The 24,348-nt window shown below is 48.9% G+C and overlaps 2 protein-coding genes across 5 annotated transcripts in view; both read right to left on the bottom strand.

Annotated features, from left to right (window-relative positions):
• The window catches only part of ITFG2 (integrin alpha FG-GAP repeat containing 2), a 12,380-nt gene extending 8,723 nt beyond the window's left edge, over positions 1-3,657 (bottom strand). For all 4 annotated transcript variants that reach the window (XM_059403825.1, XM_059403823.1, XM_059403824.1 and 1 more), the window contains exon 1: positions 3,463-3,657. In XM_059403825.1, coding sequence (XP_059259808.1) covers positions 3,463-3,558 — 96 coding nt within the window. In that variant the 5' untranslated portion in view covers positions 3,559-3,657. The remainder of the gene's footprint in view (positions 1-3,462) is intronic.
• A 6,559-nt stretch (positions 3,658-10,216) lies between these two features.
• Positions 10,217-18,295, bottom strand: FKBP4 (FKBP prolyl isomerase 4). The gene is made up of 10 exons (XM_059403826.1): positions 18,038-18,295; positions 15,846-15,990; positions 15,256-15,398; positions 14,307-14,427; positions 13,883-14,039; positions 13,195-13,285; positions 13,016-13,099; positions 12,636-12,821; positions 11,875-12,114; positions 10,217-10,603 (listed from the first exon to the last, which is right to left on the bottom strand). Exons 1-10 carry the CDS (start codon positions 18,140-18,142, stop codon positions 10,496-10,498), a joined length of 1,380 nt encoding a protein of 459 aa, XP_059259809.1. The 5' UTR covers positions 18,143-18,295; the 3' UTR covers positions 10,217-10,495.
• Between the last annotated feature and the right edge of the window lie 6,053 nt (positions 18,296-24,348).

The raw sequence follows: 24,348 nt of genomic DNA on the forward strand, positions 1-24,348 counted from the left end.
TGTGGGACTCGATCCCAGGACTCTGAGATCATGACCTGAGCCGAAGGCAGCAGCTTAACCACTGAGCCACTCAGGCGCCCTGATTTTTTTTTTAAATAGTTACGGGAGTTTCTGGTGGGAACATTTGATCACAGAAGCATAAAGTAAGTGTTTTTTACATTAAACTCTCTCCACCACATGTTTCCATTACGTCTGCCCCAGAGGACTTGCGCACACACACAGGACAGCAGCTGCGTGGCAGAGGCTCAGTGTGGCTACCTGGATTTGAATACCGCTGCCTATGCTTAAAGTTTCTCATCTATAAAACAAGGATCATAAGGCTATCTACCGCATAAGGTTGTTGCGAGAATTGAGCTAACAGCACAAGGCCTTTATAACAGTGACTAGCATAGTGTGAGCACTAACACCAGGTGGTTTTCAGCCTCTAGTTAAATCCCTCCAAGGCCAGGGATCCTACAATCCATTCTTTTTAATTCATTCATGCAGCAAATGCTGTAGTCCGTAAGAGGGCCTCAATAAAGGTTTACTTAATGGACTAAAAAAAAAAAAAAAAAAGGTTTTGGAGGAGGTGCCTGGGTGGATCAGTTGGTTAAGCATCTGCCTTTGGCTTGAGGCATGATCCCGGGGCCGGGGGTGGGGGGGATGGTAGATCCTGGGATTGCGTCTGTACTGCTCAGTGGGAAGTCTGTTTCTCCCCCTGCCATCTGCCCCCTGCCCCCAGCTCAAGCTCACTCTCTCTCTCAAATAAATAAATAAAATCTTTAAAAATAAATAAATAAATTTTTAGAAGTTTTATTTTTAAGAAACAAAGAAAAATCAGGATGAAAGAGAATGCTCAGCCAGTCGTTGAGTTCGCAGGTAAAGCTAGACAATGACATAGGGGTACAAAGATAAATGCTGTAGACTCCCTGCCGCACCTCACCGTTTCACAAGGGCACAGACACAGAAATAAAATAAAAACGCGGTGCAGTAGGTAGAGTGAGCAAATAGATGTGACCCAGCCAGGCAATGACAGGCAATGACAATGAGGTAATGGCTGGTCTCCTGGAAGGGGACATTTCTAAAGTGGCCCATCTGCTTTCCTGGAGTTATAATGCTTCCCAGCAGTTCCTCTTCTCTGTGGCTGATCCTGGCTCTGGCTTCTGGAGATCACTTACTGACACTAAAGCCAGATGAAGAGGGCCATCGCCAGAAATACTCAAGGAGAGAGGCGGCAAGGTCTTTGATCTGCTGCAGCCTTCCAGTAGCCAGGCTTTTGTGGGCAGTCCAAGAGGGTGTGCATTCTATTTCTGCCTTCCCCTCCCTGCAACTTACCAGGAAATAAATTAGTTTTCAAAGAACTTTAGCCTATTGATTTATCAGGATGAAATAAGTCGTTTTCCTGCCCCAGATCTCCGAATGGTAGCCTGGGGAACCAGTAACAGAATTTCTATCCACACTCACGCAGGCTGAATGTACCACATACAGTCACTAGGCAACTATCTCAACTACTGCCCTTCTTTCAGTTATATTTATCAATAACCAGCAAAGCCCTTCAAACTGCTTCCAGAGACATAATCACATTTGCTTTCCATAACTGCCTTCATTTATTCAACAAACATTTGATGAGTGCCTACTATGTGCCAGGCACTATTCTAAGTGTTGGGAATATAGCAGTGAAAAAACAAAAATTTCCCATCCTAGGGTGGCTGGGGGATGGACATTGGGGAGGGGAGGTGCTATGGTGAGTGCTGTGAAATATGTAAACCTGATGATTCCCAGACTTGTACCCCTGGGGCAAACAATACATTATATGTTAAAAAAAAAAAATTTCCTACTCTTATGAAGCTAACAACTCAGATTAAAACAAAACAAAACAAAACAAAACAAAACGGTAGTACAATATATCTAATATTGCATAACTAAGTGTATTAGTGCAATCCACTTAGAAAAGTTCAATTTCCAAAAAAAGCTGATGTTGTGAAGCTATGAAAAAGGGCATGTATTTTTCCCTTTTAAACAAAAAGGAAAATCAGATAACACAGAAAATAATGCACATCTAAAGTCACTCTGTTAATTTATTATTTGAAAATCTCTCTCTTGATTTTCTCATAAAATTGTAATGCCTGGCATATGAAGAAATGTGAAAACCCAGAAAACAATATAAATTTATGAGAATAACTCCTTCCTCCAGGGAAGATAGCCAAAAGAGGCCTCATAAAATATCTTCTCTATCAAAACACAAAGGGGGGGGGGCATGTTTTAGGCCTCGTTTTTTTCCAAAGAGAGAACAGAACAGTTAGGGGGGTGAGAATAAGTAAGGAGGCAGAATAGGGAGATGGATCAGAGGGTAGGACAGGATGGCAATACGGTGCTTTGCATTAAAAATATGAAATAATGGGGGCGCCTGGGTGGCTCAGTGGGTTGAGTCTCTGCTTTCGGCTTGGGTCCTCGTCTCGGGGTCCTGGGAGCGAGCCCCGAGCTGGGCTCTCTGCTCAGGGAAGGGCCTGCTTCCCCCCTCTCTGCCTACTCGTGATATTTCTCTATCAAATAAATACATAAAATTTTTTAAAAACATATGAAAAAATGAATGAAAACATAGTCTGTTAAAAAAGAGCGTCTCACACCAGCAACAGCTCCTTTGATACTCCACGCCAAAACTCTACATATTTTAATCACTGCCCCTCCTTACATTTTGTCATTCTTGTGACCATCACCCCACCTAAGGGCTGGGACTGTCTAGTTCATTTTGGAATTCCCAGAATATAGCACAGCCCTTGGCACACGATGGGCAGCTGAATAAGTATTTGCGGAAAAACAAGCAAATATTAACAACGCTAATAGATGCGTTTCTGTATTAACTCACTTAAACAACGAGGAAAACAACGATTGGGGAGAGATGAAACAGTAGATGTAAACTGCTTTTGTAATTCAACCAAGGTGCAGCGCCTTCAAGTTGCCAGGCCCTTGTGTTCTACGGAGCAGGCTAGAGAAACCCTGCCAGGCTGGGGCCCGCAGAGACAGAAAAGTACAGCACAACTGTGCAACCCAGCCTAAGGGGCACGTGTCAGAGCAGCAAAGGCACGCTGCAAGCTGATTTTTGAGGCTTCGGAAGGTAAAATGACTTGAGAGGTGATGTCACGACAGAGCAATGAACCAGGACCTCTGGCCACCAGCTTACCAGGCTCCCACTGTGAAGAAGTTACTAACTTAGGCAAAGCATCAGTTATGTATGCCCCTAAAAGAACACCAGACCAGGGAACCCGAGCAATTCGATCCCGACGTTCAGCAGGAAACCTCCCCGGAAGCTCTCCCCTAGCCCCCAACGCTCTCCCCTAGCCCCCGACTTCCACCGCCCCAGCCCCACCGCGCAGGCGCGACGCGCACGCCCACGCCGCGGGCGGCTCCTCTACTTCCCAGGCCCGCCCCACCCGGAACGGAGCTGCAGAGCCCGGCCGCGTCTCGCAGTGCGCATGCACTGACCGTGTCATTATCGACGTCTCCGAGGCAGATCGCGTGCGGGAAGAGGCTCCCACTAAATTCCAGAGCGACGCGCTGCACGTAGCTAACCGACCTCATCGCGCTTCCAAGGGCCGAGGGACCGGGGAACCCCGCTAAATGTTCCCCGAACCCCTTCCGAGCGGAAGGCCGGCCAACGCGGAAAGTTACGTCACCGCCCGAGCCTCCAATAGCGGCCTTCGTCGCTTAATCTTAAAGAGGAGGTGGGTCTTCTGAGCCCTCTGGGCGTGGGGGCGGGCTTACCCAGCTACGGATGTGAGTGACAGGGGCCTGGGCCACTCCTGTCCTCCAGAGCTCCACAGGGCAGGGGTAGGCCTACCCCGACGGGGGCAGATCTGTTCCCCAGGCAACGGGCTCTCCGGGGCTTGACCCGATAACCTTGACCTCTTCTTTTATTGCCCTAGTGATGAAGATTCCCAGCCATCAGACTAAACCAGAGAATCATAGTAATCGTAATTACGGACAACTGTATGCTTTCCAACAGTTTTTGTTGTTGTTGTTTTGTTTTGTTTTTGTTTTTGTTTTAATGATATAGTTAGCGGTTAGGAAACCTGGAAACAATATAGTGAATTGAACCGGTATTTGGAAGAACAAATTAGAATGAATAGAAAATACCACTTGGTATTTTCGAGTAGTAATTATTCTTTCTGTGAAATCTTTGTTTCAATTGTGTATATTTGTATATGTATATTTTATATACTGACTTATGTGAAAAAGGATTTTTAAATGGTGTGTGTAGGCTTTTGTGGTCAGTAGTTTGAAAACCACTGGCAGCGAAGCACATTTCGTATATACTGTTTCATGTAATCAGCACAACCCTGGGTGCTTGTATTATTATTAAGGGTTTTGGATGAGAAAAACAGGTTCAGCAAGATTAAGTAACGAAATAGAAAGTTGTAGAGCTGGGGCACAAACCAAGATCGTTTGATCCAAAACCCCAGCTCCTTTCTATCATTTATGCCACAGTTCCTAGGAAAGTCCTCAGGCTGGAGGTCAGGGTTGCTGAAATTTTGGATCTGCTCTGCCCTCTACCCTCCTACTCCAGACAAAGCCGTTGCCTCCTTGCCTCAGTGGCCTTACTCTGTAGTATAAATGGGACATCACCATCATTCGTGGTTGGCCTCTTAGGAAAACTTTTCGTGCTGAATCAAGTCCAGTCTTTCTTTGGGGTGCCTCATCAATCAGAGCATCAGAAGTCTACGAGTTGTAAAATTTTTTAGGTGTTCAATACATTTTAAAGTTTAGGTCTGCAGGTCGAGGCCAGTTTATGCACGGTTTTTCAGGAGTCCATGTTGTGAAAATAAGGATATCCACCTCTCCCCCCGGGGGAGGCTGGACTAGGGGAGGGTCCTGCTTTCTCTGTCTGAACATAGTGGGAGAAGGCACTGGAGGCCGGGACCGTTTTGCTTGGGGGTTGGGTGGCGGGGGGCACATTTTATCCCAGAGGTCCCAGTGGACCTGACAGCCAGGTAAGATGAGAACAAGGAACATCAAACAGAACGGTAAACAGGAAGCTGTCCAGACAAATATTGGGATCTGCACATTCGCTCAAGTTTCTGGTTTTGGTGGCATACTGTGGGCCAGGCCAGGCCCATTCAAAGGCTCTGTGTCATACGGGTATACTGGTGCTTTCTATCTCCGATCTCATGGAGGGGTTGCATGCAACCTTATCCTGCTCTACCACATCTTTGTCCTCTATTCTAGCTCACACTTTGAGCTTCAGCATAGATTTTAAGGGATGGAGACACAAATAAGGGATGGAGACAAAAAAGCCAACTTAAAAATGTTTACCTCGGGGCGCCTGGGTGGCTCAGTGGGTTAAGCCGCTGCCTTCGGCTCAGGTCATGATCTCAGAGTCCTGGGATCGAGTCCCGCATCGGGCTCTCTGCTCAGCAGAGAGCCTGCTTCCCTCTCTCTCTCTGCCTGCCTCTCCATCTACTTGTGATTTCTCTCTGTCAAATAAATAAATAAAATCTTTAAAAAAAAAAAATGTTTACCTCTAGAGACACCTGTGCAGCTTAGTCATTAGGCATCTACCTTTGGCTCAGGTCGTGGTCCCAGGGTCCTGGGATCGAACCCCTGCATCAGGCTCCCTGCTCAGCAAGGAAGCCTACATCTCCCTTTCCCATTCCCCCTGCTTGTATTCCCTCTCTCGCTTTGTCTCTCTCTGCCAAAAAAATAAATATTTTTTTAAAAATGTTTACCTTTAAATGTAAAGTCAAATTGTTACTGAATTCTGTTTCTTTTCAATGTTATTTCTATTGTTTCCTCTTTTTCCAGTATTTTGAATGAAATTATAAAATAAATAAATAAGTGAATTCATAAATAACCCAGGACAAAATAGACGAGGACGACCCATCTTCTGCTACTAAGTGTCCTCACCTGATCCAGTTCTCTGAATTCATACCCTGGCCCAGAATTTCAGTGCCTTAGTTTGATCTTCTTCAGTAGTTGCATTTCTTGTACTTGACTCTTCTGGGCCAGGGGTTGCCTGTTAATGTTTGTCCTGTAGGTCCTGTCATGATGACATAATGTCATATGACAATTTGGATACCATACCTTTTGGGTTTTGTCAAGAGAACCCAATAAATTTTGAAAGGGAGCTCCAAAAAATACAACAGGAATCCAATCTTTCTATTCTTCCCACCTTGCATCAATTAACTTTAACTGCATTATGTGTTATGTTACATTCTTCGTAAGTGGAACACACTAGGCATCCCAGAGCTGTGTGGACAGATGCCAGGCTCCACAAGAACACTCTTGTTTTTGGCCCTTCCTAATGGAATGGTTGGTGGGTCTCCACTGACACCATCTCTAGAGCTTGTCTTTTTTAAGCCAAGCACTCTTTGAACATGGGTGTTGGCTTAGTCTCCAAAACAGCCTCATCAGGCCATCTTCTTCGTTAGATGACATGGGTAAAGTTGTGTGAGTCGCAGATTTTTTTTTTTAAAGATTTTATTTATTTCACAGAGAGAGAGAGAGAGATCACAAGTAGGCAGGCAGAGAGAGGGGAAGCAGGCTCACCGCTGAGCAGAGAGCCTCATGCAGTGCTCGATCCCAGGACCCTGAGATCATGACCTCAGCCAAAGGCAGAGGCTCAACCCACTGAGCCACCCGGGTGCCCCTGGGTGGCATATTCTTTACAAACCAGCCAAACAACAGCTTCATTTGAAACCTGCTTTGGGAAGGGAGGGAGGTGTTAAGTGGGAAGCATTTCCAGGGAGATTCTTTGTCCATTTCTTTCTCCAAGAGTAGATAGAGGGGTCCAAGTTCTGTCTGCCTAGGATGGCTAAGCAAGAAACAAGAGCTTTAAGACTTTCTACACCTGGGGCCCAGAGCCACTCACCATCTTCGGCGCAGGGCCTAGCTTCCTAATGGGTTGTTTGAGACTTCCTCATTCCCCTTCCCTCTCTAAGCTACAGTGTACCTTAGCATACTAAAGGTCCCACAAAGTCCCCAAGTACAGAAACCTGTTTCTCAGACTTCCTTGACCCAGAAATTAGGCAGAATGACACTGTGGGCAGCCCTGCTCTGAGTGAAATGCTGTTATTCAGAGCACTCCTTTTGAGGCCCACTGGCTTCCTCACACGTCTGGCTATGTCACAAAGCACTGCCCACTCTGGGAAGCTTTGATCCTAGAGCCTGTCCGGGTTGTTCGTCTGGCTTTCTTTTGTTTTAAAAGACTTAAGTAATCTCTACACCCAACTTGGGGCTGAACTCAACAACCCGGAGATCAAGAGTCACATGCTGTACTGACTGAGGCAGCCAGGCGCCCCGGGATGGCTGGCTGTTTACTGGCTCGTTAACTGAAGGGGAAGGCTAGTCCTTCACTGTTTCATGAGGAAACAAAGGATGATGAAAATGGCTCAGAACTAGATAGAGGTGGTGGTCGTACAACGACATAATGGGACTAAATCCCACTGCGTTGTCCATAGTAAAATAGTTAATTTTATGTGAATTCCACCTCAATAAAAAAAATACAAATAATTTTATGTGTGAAGCACTAATGACAGTTGGAACCTACAGCCTTGCAGGGTGGGGCACAGGATAGGACCAGCACCCTCATCTAGCCAGAGAAGTCTGCAAGTTCATTAAGGAGTTTTTTTCTTGATTGTCCCTCCTCAGAACCACTTTGTGACTCTTTCATTCTTACTTTGCCTCCCAAATTGGGATCCTTAGTATTGTTCATTACATGCTAAACGAGGGTTTATTATGATCCTGAGATTTTGATTGAGGTCAGTGGTAGTGCGTTCAAGTTATCTGAGGTTGGCAAGCAGCTGGGGAACTACAGCCAGAAAACAGCAATAATGATTTCCAGAAAGAGGATAAGTTCTTTTACGTAGAATCTCTTGACTTTAGCTTTATTCAGCACTGCCGTTAACCCCTTTTCATTTCAACTTCAGTATGTCCTAAGGTTCTGAGATGCCCTAGATTTGGAAAGGGAAGAAGCACAGCAGACAGAAGAGGGATTCCACTCTTAAATGTAGGGAGATGCACACTCCCCGCCACCCACCCCAACTTGATACTGTGGCTGGTATAGAGGGGGGTCAAGCTTTTCACTGCTGGTGGAAGGCAGGCAGGGCCAGGCCCCACAGGGTCTTGTGGACCTCTGTATGGGTTCTGGGATGGGAAGTCATCAATGGGTTTTAAGCTGTTGGACAGGAGACCTGGCTGGAGGCATCTGGTGATGTTGGGGAGGGGCTGCTAGAACGGAGATGGGAAAGACTTGGGAGATCGAATTTATAGAACTTGTCATGAGGATCAGCACTAGGACAAGATGAACCCAATCTGAAAATGTCCAAATCTGCAGTAACAGCTAGCAGTGTATTGGTTGCTACCCGTTTCCCTTATCCAAGCACATTCTCTCAACCCAGGAGGATTTTGAGTGTTGGTGAGGAAATGTTCAACTGACGAGGCTATGAACTTGAGCATGGTCCAGAGCAGAGTGGAAGTACGTGACAGGTCTTGTTTTAACCCTGAAGACTTCTGGCCCCTTAAATAAAACATCTTGACGGTATGGCTTTAATGTTACACCAACCAAGGCTTATCCAGCTCCAGGATTCTATGGAAGTGTGTGTTTTAAATTCCTGGAATCCCACAGAAGCTGGAAGGAACCTTAGAAGTGTATTTTGTCCGCTCCCCTGTTCTTGCAGCTAAGGAAATATGCTCAGCTTGCCCAAGGTCACATGAGCCTCCCAGCAAGTTTATATTTGTTCCAGCTTGCTCATATTCCAGGCAGACCCCTCTTTAACTTGAGCCTCGTTCTCCTCATCTGCAAAGTAGGGGTGTTAACTCCTTCATAGGACGGTTCCAGGTACTAAGGTTAATTCACACAAGGCTCTTGGTTGAATCCCAGGCTCACATCCTAGGTAGGCGGCTGTCGTTGGCTGCAGGGGCAAGACGGATCTTTGAAGTATGAGCAAGACCCAGATGTGCAGGACTGTGTGAGCTCAAGAGCCTGAGTGGGCAATGGACTGAACCAAATCTTAGTTCTGGTTCACACACCAGCCATGCTGTAGGACGAGGTGCAACTCTGACACAAATTCATCTTCCTCAGCAAAAGCATGGAGAAATGTCTTCTGGAACTGTACAGAGATGTGGGCTGACAGACTACCTCTTCCACCAGGCAGAAAGGACAGCTCTCATAGGAGGGAAGATGGCTGAGACCCCAGAGCGAGCCTCTAGCCTATGGCTATGACCATCCAGAGAAAACACTAGCTAGACTTATGCCTCCTTGGCTTCTCCCAGGGCCCTGAAGTGCCTATAGGAGCCAAAGGTCAACACACAGAAGTATAAGCTCTTCCCTATGAAGGCCTTGAGGCAAGCTGGAAAGCAGGCCCGAGTGAGTGCCAAAGCTCCCTGGCCTGGAGGTGGTTCTTCTGTAACTGTGTGAAAGGTGTCTAATTGGAGGATTGCTCATGGGGATTTTTACCTTAAGAATCCAAGAAAGCTCATGCTTTTGGCTAGATTACATGCCTCTACTCGATCAGTTAGGTGGTCGACCAATCTGTCCCAAAGACAAGTGGTCCCAGTATTTTACATGTTTGTGTTTGCTGCTTCCTTGGTGTTAGGAAAGAAAAGGAAAGCTATGAAAAGCCGCCTGGCTGCAGAGGGGCACTGGGAACCTGTGGGAGGCTGAAGGCATCGCCCTGCTGCTGGCCACGCTCACAGGCTTCATCAGCCACCACGCTCCAGCCAGGGCTGGGGAGGAGGGGAGGCCACTCCCTCAGTTTTGTCCCCCATGTGTAAGCCACCATGCCCACCCTCAAGGCCAGACAGAAAGGGCTGCCCGATACCCAGGTTTGAGTTCCACTTTATTGCTCAAGCACAGAACTTGAGGTAAGCCTGGACCTTCAGCAACGTGCAGAGAAGAGGCTGAGGGGTTTGGGGACACGACCTGGCTGAGAAGGGAAACTGATCCAAAGGGAAATACTGGTGGGGGGGGACAAGGGGTGGTCATCAGGACACCAGAAGACAGCTCAGCTATACCATCGAGGGTGGGGATGGGAACAGAGAGCAGTAACGGGCATAGCAGTGGTTTTTCCCATGCCCCTAGCACCCACATGGAGGCCTCGTGTTTGGGAACGGACCGGCAGGAGGGAAGGATGAGGAAATGGCTGCCTGGGAGTCTCCCTCTCCACCCTGGTTTCACATCAGAGCCCACGTAGCATCCCTACCACTCACTCCCTTCTACCATTTGAAAAATAGACACAGCGAACAGAAGCAGCAAAATAAATTAACGTTCTGATGAGTGTGCGTGTGGATGGACATTTGTTCACATGTAATGGAGGATGGGGAAAGGGACGAGAGGGTGACACCACCTAAAACGATCCCCCAGCCTACTCCTTTCCCCCTTCCCCCAAAGCCACCATCTAACCAGGTAGAAAAATAAAGGTCTAATTCACTCAAAATTCTTCAGTTTTTACAAAACTAACAGGGTGGAGGAGGGGAGGGAGCAAGGGAGGCAGGCAGCCGCGGGAAGAGGGCCGGGCAGAGGCTATGCTTCTGTCTCCACCGGAGGCTGGCTCCCCGCCACTTCGTTCTTCTGCTCCTCCTTCATCTCTGCGTCAGCAGGATGGTCTCCTGCGGCTTCTGCTGCCTTGGCCTGGGAGAAGGGAGAGGAAGGGGCTCAGTTCCAGTTCTCATCTGGTCCAGGCCTCTGAGGAGAAAGGGGACTTTCGCTCCACGTCCCCACTCCCACTTGCCAGCACGGAGCCAAGGTGGTGACGAGCCGCGTGCATGTACCACGCGGATACCACGTCAACTCCGGACCACGCACACTCATCCCCTGAAGAAAAGATACGCACTGGAACGCCGACACAGCCAACTCCCTCTCCAGGTGTGTCCTAAAGACACACACACACACAAGTAGACACTTAAACTATCCCTTAGTGCGATTCTACTTAGAACCGCACTCGTCCAACATGGTAGCGAGGACCACGTGTGACTCCTGAGCACTTAACAATTAGGCCAAACGGATGTTTTCTAAGTACAAAGTAATACGGTAGAATTCTGGAGACCAACTTAGGTCTGAAAGATGAGGAACAATCTGAAAACATTACATGTTGCAGTATTTAGACACCTTGGGTCAACTAAGTATTAAAATTAACCTTACTTGTTCACTTGGTTGTTTTAGCACGGATATTCAGAAAACTGAAAATCACTGTACAGTTTGCGTTCTGTTTCTGTTCAACAGTGCTGGTCTTGAACACTGGAGACTAAAGGGACTGGGATACGGTAGGCCATGTGCTTTACTATGGGACTCCAGCAACACAGTGAAGAACATGAGAGCTGTCAATGTAAGACAGTCTTGCAGGAATGATATGAAAAGAGTATAATGTACAGAACTGGCAGGACATGTTGCCTTTTATTAGGGAAGAGGAAGAAGACTGTCTACTTGTGCATGTGCATCGTTTACTGGAATCATCTGAACACTGGACACAGCCAACCACTTCTGGGTGGTGGGAGAGAGGCTTCTTATTATATATTGTTTTGTGCGGTTTCAACAGTATGAGGTAATTATATTACCTATTTAAACATAGGCTTTTAAAACCTACTTTTTTTTTTTAAGACTTGGGTTTTGAACAGGCACACAGAACAGAGTTTGGGAGGCACACCCAGCACAACAAACTCCTCACCTGTAGGGCTCTCGAGGGGGGTTTTTAGCTGTGATCAAGGGAACCATGTCCCACCCCCAACACCATAGCGGTTTCTGCCAACGGGACATGTCACTGCTCCAGGGACAAGGGCAGCACCGGGTGTCCAGGCGTGGCATGCACAACCGGAGGCGAGGAGCCACAACAGCTGGGTCAGGCACCGGGACAAGGCAGCGCCTTTTCTCCAGTCTGTCCCTACTGTCCCCCTCTGGAGCCTTACCTTGCTCTCCTCCTCGGCCAGCCTCTCAAACATGTTGGCATAGAGCTTCTTCTCCCGCGCAAGCTGCTTGCGGATCCGCTGCTGGCAGATGGCCAGCTGGGCCTTGGCGGCTTTGTTGCTGGGGTAGAGCTGCAGGACCTTCTGGAAGTCAGCCCGTGCCAAGTCAAAGTCATTCACCGCCAGGTGGGCCTCTCCGCGGCGGAAAAGGCCCTTCTCATTGTTGCTGTCCAGTTCCAGGGCCTAAGGACACAGAGAGGAAGCAACAGGGAGACCTGAGCCCCTGCGGCCTCTCTGGCCGAGACAGGGTTCCAGAGGCAGTGCTGAGAGGTCAGGCAGAACACACACCGCCGGCTCCACCTCAGGAAGGGGTCTTGGGGCATGACATGGGAAAGACCAAGGTCTAGGAAGGAACCGTTCGTCCTGGGCTTTCGATGAAAGACAAGACCCAATACAACATTTCCATTCTCTCCAGAATAAAGCAGGTACTCAGGAGAGCCCGGCTAGGAACCAAAGGAATTGCTGTAGCTGTTCTTCCCTGCCTGTGGCTCCTCGACCTCCATGTCAGCTGCCTTCTACCACGAAAGCCAAGGTGCTGGCTTCTTGAAGCCCCTCCCTCTGGGGCCCTTCACCTCCAGGCTCCCACTGGTCCCACTTGCTACCCTATCCCTACCTGAGTCACCCAGGCCGTTTCAGACCCGCCGGCAGCTTACCCAGCTGAGCCTGTGAATGTTGCTCCCCAACCCTCTTGGGAAGGGCCTCACCTTGTTACAGCTCTCAATGGCCGCGGAGAAGGCCTGTAGTTTCAGGTGACACATGGCCAGGTTGAGGTGGGAGGCCAGCCGAAGGGCCTGGGCCTTCTGGGCGTCCTCATTAGAGAAACTGGACTCATATTCCAGCCAGGAGACAATCTTCTTGTACTGCAGTAAAGCTTGCTTATACTTGCCTTCCTAAAAGGGAGGGAGGCTCAGGCACTGGGCTGTCATCCTCGGTAGCTATCAGGGACACGTGGCCGTGAGGAAGGCCTGCCTCCCCTGCACACCACCACTGGTAGGACCAGCCAGCTCCCATATGCTGGGTGAAGACTGTAGGTGCTCCCTGTGCTGTCCTGGGGAGTGTCCTCAGGACCCCAATGCTGGCTCACCTTGAAGTACACGGTGCCCCGCTCTTTCACTATGGTGCTCTGCTCCAGCTTCTCCTCGGAGTTCATCTCCCAAGACTCCTTGGCCTGCCGTACCCCAAGGGAGAAACAAAGTCATCAGCTACCCCGAGCTATGTCCTGGGAACTGACTTCAGGACGGAGAGGACCTTGAGCAAACTCACCTTCTCGAAACTCTTGAGGTGTACTTCGTATTTCAGCTCAGCATTCGGCGGGATCTGGAACTTTTCCTTCCCCACGTTACCAAAAGCATAGCTGTTGGGGGGGGGGGACCCACAAAACTAGGTTACTGTGGCCACGTTTAACCTGCTCCACGCTGAAAAGGCTTCCTGTCCTTTTCCTGCAAGGCACCTCCCTATCCCCTGAGATTTGGTTCAAATATTTCCTGTTGGGCAAAATCTTCCCTGACCTCTTCACACAATTAGTTGGTCTCTTAGCATCTTCCATATCCTTCTAACTCATACTAACACTGGAATGATGACTAACGGAATTTCCAGCACACCCCCCCCCCCCCCGTCTGGCACATAACAGATGGGTTTCAATCAATGTCATGAATGACGGAGTATGTTTAGTAGGAGACAACAATTTTGACCCTGGTAGAGGAGGAGACCTGGAGTGGCCAGAACTGAAAAAATGAGGCTATGATTCCAGACGTGGCCAGTTGTGACCACGTCCCAAACACGGAGATCACGTGCGTGCCAGACTCACAGGGACTGCCACTGAGGCTGTGGGGGTGGGTGAGCGCACACAGAGGAACAGAGTCAAGTGCCTAGTTACACAACTACTCACTGTGGACATGTAGATCTCTGACCTTGCGTCACCCACCTGCTCTACAAAGTGTCCACTCCTTACCTGGGCTTGAGGTACACAACGGAATGTTCTCCTTTTTCCATGCGCTGAATGGCTTTCTCCAGCCCACAAGGCAGGTCCAGGCTCTCCCCCTCGCCAACCTCAAAGCGGAGCTCCCGCCGGTCAAACATCTGGTCCTTGTAGTACCCTTCCAGTGCAACTGGCATGAGAAGGAGGCAGTATGCCAGGGATGTGAGTAGGCAAGGGGCTGAGGAAGGAGGCCACTGCAGCCTCCCTCCATGACCTCACCACTGCATGCCCGAGGTGCCCTTGTTGTATTATCAGAACTAGAGGCATGTTAGGAAGGTACGGTCCCATCCCTCAGTTCTCAGATGAGCTACTCAGATCAGAAAAGGAAGTGACCTGCCCAAAGCCACCCAGGGACTAAGTACCAGAATTGGAATCGGAACAAACTGTGCTGTCTCACCCTCCACGATGGCACCCTCGTTGGGCCTGGCATAGCCTTCGCCCCGAGTCCGTATTCTCCGGATGATCCCCCCATCTTCTTCTTCTGTCAGGTCCTCTCCTCTAAACTCAAACAACTCCACCTGTGGGACGAGACGCAAGATGACACGATGCCTTTCAGCATTACCCTATCAGCCAAAGAGTCCCTGGTCACTGCCAGACCAGGCCTGAGCACAAGGGCAGCCAAACCAAGACTGGACAAAGTGGCACTTCTGGTAAGTTCCGGGAGAGCTCTAGTCTCAACTTTGGTAGCAGTGGGCAGGTCACAGAGTCTGCTGACCTCGGAAGATCAATCTTCTTACTAGCTGCTCCCCCAGGAAGGACATGCTCCAGCCAGGCCTAACCCAGCCGTCTCACAAGGCCAATCTGGTAGGCGGTGGAAATGACCCAGCAACTTTCAACATTCTCCAAGCATCCATTACAGGAGGGCTCAGACACTCTGATCCTGAATGGTGTCAAGTTCCCCCTCTCAGTGAAGGCTTTTCTCACCCCCTCAACCCATGGGGGGCATTCTTTTTCCTCCTTCGATCTCTGAAGCACTGACGTTCTATACTGTCATTTATAACCATACAGATTCTGACCTTCTGACTCCTCTCAGTCAAAATTATAACCCATCTCCGGGCAGTTCGTGAAATAGAACAGGCCTCAACCCTTACCCTGCTTCAAGTCTGGGGAAGGGTTTGTGGCCATCTCTCTTCCCCTGAAATCTCCGCCAGCAGCCGCTTTCTGGCAACAGCAGGCTCTGTGAACAGCAGAGCCAGCTGCCCTCTCCAGGTCCCTTCCTCCCCTAAGGCCAGGCCCTTAGCCTTGGCTACATTGTCTCTAAGCGGCAGGAAGTGCTGGAGGGCAGCCAGGCCCCGGGCTGAGATCAGCCTGGCTCTTTGCCTTGCTCTCTGTGCCTGGACACTCACCTCAAATACAAGCGTGGCATTGGGGGGGATTTTTGGAGGGCTGCCTGCCGAACCGTAGGCATACTCTGGTTTGCAGGTGATGTGGCACACCTCTCCCACCTTCATGGTTGCTACAGCAATATCCCAAGCCTTGATGACCTCCCCTGTAGGTACAGAAAGCAAACCGGTCCTGCTTGACAGGGATCAGACCCCCGGCTCAGAGAGCAGCTCCAGGGACCTTCATCAGACCACACTCACGGGGAAGCTATACACTCTTAGGAAACGAGACCAGGGAGGTAGAGGACCTGGTTGCAGTAAGCACTGTCAGGTCTCAGACCTCTTTATAAAAGACTCAACCCTGGAACACAGGAGTTCTAGGAACAAGATAATCCACCCCCGAAGAAAATTTGAGGTGTTCAGAGGTGATCAGGGAAGGTGAGATAGAGATCAATATGGTTCCAAAAAGGAAAAGAAAAAAAAAGAGCTATGGGAGGGTTAATTCACGGATTCTAAGAGACTGCTCCTCACGCTTCTGAGAATACGGTTTCTGCTTGTGACAGCTTACACCCTCCTCAGGACTAATGCTACCAATCCACTAACCGTGGACCTACCTTTGCCCAGGTCAAAGGAGAATTTGTCCTTGCGGTCCAGACTGGAGTCAAACTTGGTGCCATCTAACAGCCAGCCAGTGTAGTGGACAAAGACACGGTCCCCAATCATGGGCGTCTCTGTGCCGGTGCCCTCTCGCTTGATGACCTGGGAGGAAAGCAGAGAAGATGAGTGTACCCAGGTGTGGGGGCAGAAAGAGGCCCCGAAGCTGTTTGCACACCTCTGATGGAAACGGGGACTTTTCTGCTTCCTTGGAAGCAAAAGGACCAAGCCTCAAATGATTCCAATGTGAGGTTTGGCTAGATGCCAACAGACACCCCCACTGACTGCTCTCTTCCATCTTTCTTGAGGTGCAACAGGACTTGGTTTAAAAGCTAGAGACGAAAGACCCAAGCTCAAGTTTTTGCTGTATGTTCTCGCACAAGTCAAGCTCTCTAGACCTTATTTGTAAACCAGTAATAATAACCTCTATCAGGGTTGGAGAATTAAATTGGCAGAAAGCTGAAGATGATTATTATCAGCAGCAAAGGGGGAAGCAGTTATGTTAAGTTTCCTCATTCTTCCTAAATGCTGGTGGTCATTAGGTCTGGATCTGGTTTATGGATAAGAAAAGAATTAAGAATATGAGTAACAAAACAGAAATAGCAACAGCCCAGAAGAGGTTCAGAAAGTACCAGGTCACTGATGAGCATAGGGGAGCTCACTCAGGCCCTAAAACTCTGGCTTGGGGCATGAACATTTCTGACTGGTAGGCTACTGAAGTCTTTTGAGGGCTGGAGCATTTCTCAGGAATTTCAACAAGCTCTGCTTCTCTTCTGAACTTTATAAAAAGTGACAAGGAAACTCTGTGGGTCAACTGGTAGGTATGTGGTTACCTACAGGACAGAATGGACAGAGGACTTGAGGAGTAGAAAGGCAAAAGGGAAGGAGTGGAAGATTAAAGAAGAAAGGACCCTTCTGGGAATAATAACCTTGTAGAAATCTCCAGGGAGCCGGAGAGATTAGGAGAAGCAACATGCCCCCTGAAGAACAGCTTAAGACTCTAAGATCTGGGACAAAATTAGGACCGTTTCTGGACCAGATATGGGCTCCCCGAGGTCTCTAGCTCTGCACAGGCCTCACACACACACACACACACACACACACACGGAACGGAGTGGGAGCGAGGGTAAAAAGAACACTGGATGAGGAAGAGGCATGAAATCCAGCCTAGGATTTCGCCATCCTGCACTCTGCAGAACCTGCTCGGAAGCACCATCAGTCGTCCCGACCAGGTCAAGACGCCCTGCCCCTTCGCTTCGCTTCTACGAGGCTCCCAGCAAAATACCTCCTCCCGGCCCCACACCCCTTTGCCCCAACTCATGAGGGGGAGGGCGAGGTGGGAGGGGGAACTACAAGTCCCGGCATGCACCGCTCCCTGGTTTTCCCGGGGCGGGGGACGGGGGGCCAGCATGGCTGAGCGGGTGACCTAGCTGGGTCCAGCCGGCTTTTAGGAAGGGGGTCACCAAGGGGACGAAGGGCGCCAGAACCTCTCTCGCGGCCCGGCCCCGGGCGCCAAGTCGTACAAAGGCCTCTGGGCCAGGAAATCACTGTGGTGGCCCGCTTCAGGTCCTAGCTAATGTTTAACCGCCCGGAGAAGCCGAGTGCTCGCCGCACGGCCGGCGAGGGCCGCCAGGGACTTCCCGGCTGCGGCCCGCGGGGAAGGCGCTGGCGGCCCGGCCCGGGTCGCGGGGTCGGGGAGAGGTGACGTGAGGGAGGGGCGGCGTCGGGGCGGGAGTGGGCCCCTGCCGGCTCCAGCCCGGGTGCACGCCGCCCGGGCCCCCTAGCTGCAGCTCGCGTGCTGCGGCGCGGCCCCGCCCCTCCCTCCGCGCTGCACCGCGCACGCCGGAGTTGGCGCCGCAGTCCCGGGCCCGGGCGCCGCAGGGGCTAGGGGGCCGGGGCCTCCGCCGGATCGCGGGTGCCCCAGGGGGCCGGAGAATGCCCGCGGGGAGGCCCGCGCACCCAGGCCGCCCCCTGAGAAAGTGTGGCGGCCCTTCCACCCCCGAACGACGCAGCCGGGTCCAGGAGGACGATGCAACCGGCCGCCGGCCGCACGCCGGGCTCAACTACCCGCCCGGACGCTGCAGAGGCGGCCCGGGGCTCCCCAGCTCGGCGGGAGGTCGGCTGCGAGGGGCGCCTGCGCCGCCGCCCTTACCTTCAGCACGCCTTCGTCTTGCTTGGGGCTGATGTCCACCCCCTCGAGGGGCAGCGGCGCCGACTGCGCCCCGCTCTCGGTCGCCTTCATCTCCTCGGCGGTCATCGCCGCTCGGTGCGCCGTTTACTCCGGGAGCCAGGCACTGGGCGCGAGCCAAGCCCTCTCGGCCGGGCCTCTGCACGGCTGTGCGGGCGGGAGGGCACTGGGGCTGCCGCCCAGCTGTGAACCGGTCGAAGGCTTGAGCACCTCTGCCGCCCAGCGCGCTCGCAGCCCGCGGCCGATGGGGCGCGGGAGCTGGAGGAGGTGGGTAATGAGCGGCCGCGGGGAGCGATTGGTCCCACCCCGCCGCGGAGGGAGGGGCTGGGAGGAGCTGGAGCGGGAGCGAGGGACGGAGGGGGAGGGGGCGGAGAACTTTCTAGAGACGGCGGCCGCTAAGCCAGTTCGGGCTTTAGTGCTAAGGGTGCTTCTGTGAATGTGTGTGTGTGTGTTTTGGTTTGTTTTTTGGGGGGTTCCTTACCCCTTCTGGCTGCCTGGCCTCCCTCCCCCCACTCCTGGGACCCTCGGACTCTGGGGATTTCCCCCGCTCACCGCCCCCCGCCACCCCGGGGCCTTTCCCGGGCCCTCCCCCGCCCGTTGCCCGGTCTAACCGGATTCTTCCAGATCCTTCTCCATCCCCCTACATCACTCCAATACCGAGCCGGCCAGCCGCCCCAGATCCGCCCTACACATTGCAGGCTGCAGCGTGGTTTGCTTAGCCGGATGTGAGTGGCCGCGCGTCCGTCTCCCCGCACCCGAGACGCGCATTTTTATAAAAGCCGGTCGTAAGCGCAGACCGCATGGCCTCCCCGTCTGTACTTGGCGTATATATACTTAACGAATTGGGGAGCGAGAGGGAAGGGGAGTCAGGTGGGGAGAAAACGAGTGAAAAGCGGTAATGCACAGAATCGGGGGAAACAACCTTGATTTCCCCAGAGCCGGGAACACGTGCCACCTTTAGCTCTTTAAAATGCTAGAGGCAGCCGGTTTGCAAGAAATGACCCGCTGAGCTAAGGACTCTTTAAATGGGGCGCATATTAAAGGGACCTTCTCCGGCAGTAATAAATCGACCAGTTTAGATTAATATTAAAGAGTAAAATGGTTTCAAGTCACGAGAAAAGTCATTCCATTTTACCAAAGACCCCACGGGAAGTATTTGGTTCTCAAGTGTTTCTCGACTGCCTGTGGCGTGCAGGGGATCTGGGCAGCAAGTCAGCTCTGCAGCACCTGGATACCTAAACAAATAGCCTTTGACGAAGAAGAACCATCTAGAGAATTGATTTTGCTCAGCGCTTAACCGCGGTTTAACACAGTGCCTGGTGAGTGGTATCAAATACTTACTGGCTGCATTAATTTGTATTTCAGTAATTTTTTATTTTGAGTCCTCGCTACGTGCCTGGCACTGTGCTGCTGTTGTACACAAGCTGTCCCGTTTAGGTACAAAATTTACCCTATAATAAATGAAATTGCAATACCCTAATGTAATTGGATCATTCATTATAGTGCTTTCTGATGGAGCCTAATGGGAAGGGATGCTGAAGAAATAAAACCGTTTCCTCCAGCAATTTACAGCAAATGACATTAGTCGTAACTAACACATGTCTCATTAGATGACTGGGGATATCCCAGAGGGTATGGAGGGATAAACCCATTACTTTTCTATGCATCCCTTGGTAGAGTAAGAAGTAACAATGTGGAGGTTTTCCAAAACTCCAGGAGATGGCTGGTGGATAAGGTGCTGGCTGAATGGGTTGTCAGTTACCTTGCTGTTGATTTTTGTGCACTTGGCTAACCCAGCGTGTGCTGGTTGGTTGGTTGGTTGGTTGGTTTCTTGGGTTACTAATTTATTTTAAGGGGGAGAATCTCAAGGTGACCTGAGCCGAAACCCGAGAGTCAGAGCCTTAACCGACTGAGCTACCCAGGCGCCTATGTGTTAGTTTCTTTTGATGCTACCCTTAGCTCGGTCCCACGTGCCACTGCGAGTTGGGTCACCCTGGTACCTTTTGATCTGGAGCAGGTTCTGGAGGTAGTAACATTTGTCAATGAGAGGAGGTGTGATGGCGGGGAAAGAGGAACGGAACACAGGTATCTAGCACAGTACCCCCCTTCAAGCTGGTGGTTACTGAACGATGATCCTTATTCTAATGTGGTGGAGGTGGGGGCAGAGTGCCAGGAACACGGAAGTCTATTAGAGTGGGGAAGGATAGGGCGGGAGGGAAAGAAGGACAGGAGGAAAAGGGTTCCAGTGAAAATTTTTGACCAGGTTCAGTGGATGAATACAGGAGGGGCTGGGAGGGGGAAGGGAGGGGGAAGGGGCAGTAGGCATTGGATTCTTGAATTCCCAGACCAGAACCTTGTTTCTAGATTCCCCTCCCCCATTCTTTACATTATATTTTTCTGATTGTAAAACTTATACATACTCAATGCAGAAAGTTCCCAGATATTTTGTTCTTTCCCTCCCTTGACTGAACCCGTTCCTAGCTATTTAAATTAGTATTCCCATTAAAGATGTTTAACACTGTACTTATTTCCACTGGTATTAATTTCCACTCATTCAAAATCCTTCCATTTTTTTTTCTTTTTGCTACAAGAAGAGAATATAACTTTTTTTTTTTTAATCCCCTTATTCTGTAGATGACTCATGCTGTGGCCAGAAGTTTTATTATTGCTAAAATTCGCCTTCTTGAGCTCATCTACTTCATCCCCCTAATGCTGGGCCCATCCTTCAGACATGAAGACCCTCCTGTCTTTTAAAGTTGTTGTTTTGAACTTCTTTGACTACCCATGCTCTTAAACATTTAGAAAATAAATATATTTGAATCATTCAAAAGTATTTGGGGGAAGGTGGGGGGAGCTGGGTGATCCTGGTGGTGGGTGTTCTGGAGGGCACGCATTGCATGGAGCACTGGGTGTGGTGCATAAACAATGAATTCTGGAACACTGAAAGATTAAAAAAATAAATAAAAATTTTAAAAAAGTATTTGGAATGAGTATGTGTGTGTGCTTGTACATGTGGACATACACACAGTATGTAACATACCTACATGATAAACGTTGGGATATGCCGCCGAGCCCAAGGATCACAACATTACTGCTATGAATTGTGTCAAAAATGTAATAGCAAACCCTGTTGGGTTTTGCTTAAAGAATAGTAAAACACTAATTCATAAAGATATGTGCACCCTTATATTTATTACAGCATTATTTTCTTTTTCTTATTTTTAAAGATTTTATTTTAATTTTAATTTAATTTAATTTATTTATTTTAAAGATTTTCTTTTAATTTTTTTATTTTTTATAAACATATATTTTTATCCCCAGGGGTACAGGTCTGTGAATCGCCAGGTTTACACAAATTCACAGCACTCATCAAAGCACATACCCTCCCCAATGTCTATAACCCCACCCCCCTTCTATTTTAAAGATTTTATTTATTTGACAGAGAGAGCAGGAGAGCATAAGCCAGGGGAGTAGCAGAGGGAGAGGGAGCCTGGTGTGGGTCTCGATCTCAGGATCCTGGGATCATAACCTGAGCTGAAGGCAGACACCCAATCAACTGAGCCACCCAGGTGCCCCACAGCATTATTTTCAATAACTAAATTCTGGAAGTACCCCAACGGTCCATTGATAGATGAACGGATGAAGATGTGGTGTATTTATATAATAGAATATTACTCAGCCATTAAAAAACAAAATCTTGCCATTTTTAGCAACATGGATGGATCTAGAGAGTGTAATGCTAAGTGAGGTAAGTCCGTCAGAGAAAGGCAAAACAAAACAAAACAAAGAAAATAAGACTCTTAACTCTAGAGAACGAACTGATGCTTACCAGAGGGGAGATGGATGAGGAATGGGTGAACTAGGTGGAGAGGATTAAGAGGGCACTTAATAAGCACTTAATAAACAGTAATGCAGAGAATTATGGAATCATTATATTGTACACTTGAAACTAGTATAAAACTACTACAGAAACTAAACTGAATTTTTAAAAAATGTAATACCAAAAGTGTTAAGGACACTTACATAATTTCTTTCTACTTTTGGTGTCTTTTGACTGAGAAAATGCAAGCTATACTACTGACTAAAACAAGTACTGCATAGTTCCTGAAACATACATTTATTTACTTACTTATTTTAGCAGTTACTGGCCATTTTTATTATGTTTTTATTCTAGGTAGACTCCACACCTAATACAGAGCCCAATGCAGGATTTGAACTCACAACCCTGAGCTCAAGACCTGAGCTGAGATCAAGAGTTGAACGCTTAACCCTCTGAGCTACCCAGGTACCCCCAGTCCATTTTCATACACTTGAAAATAGTAGACTTTTGGGAGGTTTGCATGCAGGAGTGCATAGCGTAAAGGCTAAGCTCTTGAGCTCCGGCTTGGGTTCACATTTCTCAGTTTCAGCGTTGAACACTCTGTGGGCCCTTGGGCAAGTTTTCCTGAGCTCTAAAAATGGGAATTATGCTAGTACCTACCTTAGAGGGGTTTTGTTTGAGGATTATATGAATGATTAGGTGTGAAGTACTTAAAGCAGGGCATGGCACAAGTAGTAAGTAGGTAAGTGATAATTACTCTGGGTACCACGTTTTATTTATTCAGCCCGATGATTGCTGGAATATGGAATAAAAGCCCCGGAGGACCCTGTCTTTGGCCCTTCAGTGGAGAGCTGCTGGTCTAGACAAGGGTTTGGGGTGTCATTTCGAGGGGAGTGCATCTTTCCTGATGTTAAATCATATCTATACATTTTTTTGCTCTTTAACACTCAATGATGAATCTGACTGTCTATTATACCTCACAGTATCTTTGTGTGCTGACATTTTGTCATTCTAAAAACCTGGGAGCCCTGTGAAGGTAAGAATTTGGTCTTCATATTTCTGTGGGCTCCACCATTATCTGATCTCTCTGGGGACAGGAGGACAGAATATTTATTGGTTGTCCTGCTAAGTGAAAGAGTTGTTCTTTTTAAACATAAAGTCTCATTTCCTGGGACACCTGGGTGGCTCAGTGGCTTAAGCCTCTGCCTTCAGCTCAGGTCACGATCTCAAGGTCCCAGGATCAAGCTCTGCACCAGGCTCTCTGCTTAGCAGGGAGCCTTCTCCCCTCGCCCCACTGCCCGCCTGCCTCTCTGCCTACTTGTGATCTCTGTCAAATAAATAAAATCTTTAAAAAGAAAAGTCTAATTTCCCACCACAGATATATATATATTTTTTTTGTTTTGCTCCTAGGGTGACCAAAAGCAGCCAGTCTTTATCCTTCTCTGTCTAGGGATGCACTGAAATATGGCTTTGGCCTTGTTTTTCAGGGGATCATATAGCCAAATACTTACTTTGGCATTATTTCTAGTTTCTCAAACTTGAGTGCAATTAAAGATTAGGTGTTTGTGAAGGTTGTCATCCTGTCTAATTAACATAACTAGAATGAGGATTGTTGTTTGAGAAAAATAAAATCTTGCCCTCCATGGTCCTTGGTTGAAAGTAAATGTATATTTAAGATTGTGAATGTGCACCTAATGACCACAGGAGCAATGCAGCAGCTGTCATTACTGAGAAATTAAATAATTTTTTGTTCAGTACAGGGTCATACTTCTATAATGGGTCTGCTAATATTTTTAAATGTTTAAGTTGTAATAATAAAAAGTTTGTATGAGAGTTTGGATTTATTCTTCTATTCCAGAAGTTCATTCTATGTTGGTAATAGCTTTAGTTTAGTCAAATACTGACTTTAGTATTTATTTATTCAACAGTTATCCAAAATGTGTACTCACAGCGTCTCTGTCTTTAACCTTGCACTTGATGACCTTTACCCTCTCCACAGCTAGCCACCTGCTGGAGAACTATCTGATATTTCCTCGGGCTTACTACCTCAGGTGTTATTTTCTCATGGAGCTTTAGCCAGGGGTGGGAATACTCACACAGTGTCTAGGGTAGACCAGACAGAGAGAGCCTCATATACCTTTGGGGAGAAGGGTGTCCTTTTGTAAAGGGGTTCTTGGTTTGCTCCTTTGTTGATCAATTACTTGACATCCCAGCTAGCCTCTTTCCCATGGGAAGGAAAGATAAGGTTATGGAGAACATCCCTCAGCCCACTGATTCCCACTAATGTTCGCCACCACAGCTTCCTCAAAATGGCCAGTTGGTGTTAAAGAGATATCCTGAGAATGCATTGGGTTCCAAGTTCAGCAGTAGGGTTTACGGGGTGCCTAGAGTCTACCACAGAATTATCTTATGCTTGAGGTGCTTACACAGAGAAGTTAGACTAACACCAAGGGCT

The sequence above is a fragment of the Mustela nigripes genome, chromosome 6, assembly GCF_022355385.1.
Source record: "Mustela nigripes isolate SB6536 chromosome 6, MUSNIG.SB6536, whole genome shotgun sequence".
NCBI classification, from domain to species: domain Eukaryota; kingdom Metazoa; phylum Chordata; class Mammalia; order Carnivora; family Mustelidae; genus Mustela; species Mustela nigripes.

Bases quoted from the DNA above. Each gene is read 5' to 3' on its own strand.
- FKBP4 (XM_059403826.1), bottom strand. From the start codon at position 18,142: ATGACCGCCGAGGAGATGAAGGCGACCGAGAGCGGGGCGCAGTCGGCG. The intron at 14,428-15,255 runs GTGAGTGTCCAG...CTCGTCCCACAG, and splicing joins ATGCCACGCTTGTATTTGAG to GTGGAGTTGTTTGAGTTTAG. The intron at 12,115-12,635 runs GTGAGGCCCTTC...CTGTGTCCTTAG, and splicing joins CCATTGAGAGCTGTAACAAG to GCCCTGGAACTGGACAGCAA.